At 35.6% G+C, this 3,155-nt stretch overlaps 1 protein-coding gene across 1 annotated transcript; it reads right to left on the bottom strand.

Annotated features, from left to right (window-relative positions):
- Positions 1-1,300: 1,300 nt before the first annotated feature.
- Positions 1,301-2,945, bottom strand: LOC114316111 (UDP-glycosyltransferase 89A2-like). The gene is made up of 2 exons (XM_082882771.1): positions 2,292-2,945; positions 1,301-2,056 (listed from the first exon to the last, which is right to left on the bottom strand). Exons 1-2 carry the CDS (start codon positions 2,943-2,945, stop codon positions 1,301-1,303), a joined length of 1,410 nt encoding a protein of 469 aa, XP_082738897.1.
- Positions 2,946-3,155: the final 210 nt, after the last annotated feature.

Raw genomic sequence — 3,155 nt, 5'->3', positions numbered from 1 at the left:
TTAATTTTTTAATTTTTTGAATATTTTTAAATATTTTAATTTCAAAATATTACGATTTTAATTTTTTAAATTTTAAAATATTTTATAAAAATAAATTCAAACTCTATTTCATACAAATATTTTTAAATATTTTAATTTTTTTGTTATGTATTTGGTTATGATTTGAGTGTAGAGTTGTGAAAATAGTATGGAGTTTCAAATTATGTGTTTCGTTATGAGTTTTAAAAATAATTTCTTAATTGAGTTTTGTTTTATGTGTTTGGTTACGATTTGAGTGTAGAGTTGTTTTTAAATTTAAAATATTAACATTTTTAATTATTTAAATTTTTTGAATATTTATTTTAATTTTTTACGTATTAAATTTTTTAAATTATTTAAATATTTATGATTTAAATTTTTTGAATATTTATTTTGAAAAAAAAACTATTTCCTTTGTAGTATTTTCATTTAAAAAATTGATTAATATTATTTTCTGTTAATAATAAATTTTTTTAATTGAATTTTAAAAGAGTTTGGTTATAAGTGTTGATTAGAATTTTCAATAGTGTGAGAGTAGTGTATTTTGTTATGAATTATAACAATTTGAATTAAGTTTTGAAAACTCTTTCCAAAACTCATAACCAAACAAATTTTCTTACTTCACATGTCAAATCAAACTTTCAAAACTCAATTTCACACTCAATTCAAAACTCAATTCAATACACTATTCAAAAACCATAACCAAACAAATTTTCTACACTCAAATCATAATTCCATAACTTACAAACTCAAAATACAACTCATACTCTCAAATCATATTTACAAAACTCTACCAAACACAACCTTAAATTTTTAAGTGATATCAATTGTGGTTATTAAACGGATTTAATTGGATATCACTTAATACATTCAATTTTAAGTGCTCAATCAAATTATCACATAGTCTTACTAAAAACATATATATCCAAATATCATTGGATGTTTAAATAACATTATTTTTTAAACAATTAATCATATTTAATCTCTTATATTTTTAGTAAGATTGTTAGTGTACCTACAATTAGTCATATATTAATACCAAAAACAAATTCATAATTTCATATTTAAAAAAAAAAATCTAAAGTTGATAATGCTACCAAATATATGTTAAGTATAAAAGTCAATACAAAAGTTAACAAAATTATGAATGTGACAAACGACACAACTAGGTGGGTTCATTCCAACTCTTTTAAAAAAAAAAAAAAAAAACCCTTGTACTACCGATACATTTTTGCTTTTGCGGTCTGGCACTCAATGAAGCTTGTTGTCAATCAATTTTGATTTAAAGTTGGACCAACTCGTTGACTAGACCCTCCAAGTCTCTCCAAGAGCTCCCACTCTCCTTAACTGCTTCCACTGCCTTCTCTTTCAGTTCCTTTGCTCTCACCTTCTGGACACTTGTGTCTCCACTCATTGAATTAGCAATGGTCTGAGCCAACTCAGTTGAGTCAGGGACCGCATCGGCACCCTCGCACACACGGACCCCAGCTCCTACGTCCTCCACCAACAGCCTTGCGTTCACAAATTGGTCTGCTTCCATGGGCCACGCCAATATCATCACCCCAGCCATAATTCCCTCCAACACCGAGTTCCACCCGCAGTGACTCAAAAACCCACTCACCGCTCGGTGACTCAGTATCGACATCTGTGGAGCCCACCCCTTCATCACCATACCCCTACCCAACACCCGATCCTCAAATCCATCGGGTACAAACCCGTACCCGTCCTCTACTTGTTGGGCTGTTACTGACTTGACCACCCAAACGAATCGGATCTTGCTATGCTCAAGCCCAGCAGCCAAGGCTTCCATTTGGTCCCTCTTCAGCAACTTCTGACTCCCGAAGCAAACATACAAAACTGACCCATCCGGGCACCCATCGAGCCATGCCAACACCTTGTCTCCTGAATCCTTATCCGGGTTGATCCGACCCATGGTTTCAGCCCCGGCAAACAAACTAAGAGGCCCAACTACCCACACCCGTTGATGCCCCATTTTGTTCTTCAAGTGATCCAAATACTCACCTTCCAAGGCATTAAGGTCATGTTTGATTCACAACACTAATAGTGAAGTATTAATAATCCCATCAAATTAGTGTGGTATTAACTATCTCATCCCTACCCCATTACTAATAATCCTACAAATTTGTTGGATTAATTATCCATTAGATTAATAATCCTAAACCAAAATGTCAAAACAAACATAGGATGATTGGGCCTACGGATTAATAATCCTAATCCCATGCTTTAATCCTTCCAATCAAACATGCCACAAGAGAATTAAAAACACAGCCCCAACTGGTTATATTAGCGAGCATGCTATCCTTAAGAAACTCCCCATCAGGATCCGATTCCCTATATGCCCGGTATATAGAAGGAAGATGATCGGCAGCGAAACTCGGCGATCTTGGTAGATCGGGAAAATGAACGACGGGTAAAGAGCGGACAGTGTCAATATTTTGCCAAAGGAAATTAGTGACACAGATTAAAAAAGAGGCAATTGAGTGAAAAACGATCCTGGGGATACCTAGTTGGTGGGCAAGGTGGAGGGTCCAACCAAGGAAGAAATCAGAGAGGATAGCCACAGGGGGTGATGGGTGGGACTTGAACCAGTGGATTATTGGATCGTGAAGCTTGCCGAGGGCGTTGATCATGGGTAAGTTGCCTGCGTTGCCGATGTCCTTGATGTTCTCGACGCCAGAGGGGAGAGACGGGTGGGATGGGAAGGGAAGGACCAGGGTCTGGATTGAAGATGGGTGGTGGGTTGAGAGGAGAGGGTTCAGGATTGGGAGGTTCTTTGGTGTCACGAGAATGGTTATGGTGATGCCACGGAGGGCTAGTTGGTGGGTTAGGTCCAGCATGGGTAACATGTGGCCTTGAGCTGGGTATGGAAATATCAAGATATGAACACCTTTGATGGAGTTCGACATGGTTTTTTGGTTTTTTCTTTCTTTCTTGAGAGAGAGAGAGAGAGAGAGAGTTGGTAAGGATCAGCAGTTTGCAGTGTGATTTGGTTTTAAAAAGTTAAAAAATTAAAAGGATAATTTTTAATTAAGGTGTCAAAATAGACAGCTTGTTTAGAGTTGGTTTGACATGTTATAAAAAAATATATTTTTTGACTTATTGGTTTATATGGGTTT

This window comes from Camellia sinensis, chromosome 8 (genome assembly GCF_055761805.1).
Source record: "Camellia sinensis isolate YWXY chromosome 8, ASM5576180v1, whole genome shotgun sequence".
Classification (NCBI taxonomy): domain Eukaryota; kingdom Viridiplantae; phylum Streptophyta; class Magnoliopsida; order Ericales; family Theaceae; genus Camellia; species Camellia sinensis.
This window is presented reverse-complemented; position numbering and strand designations above follow the sequence as displayed.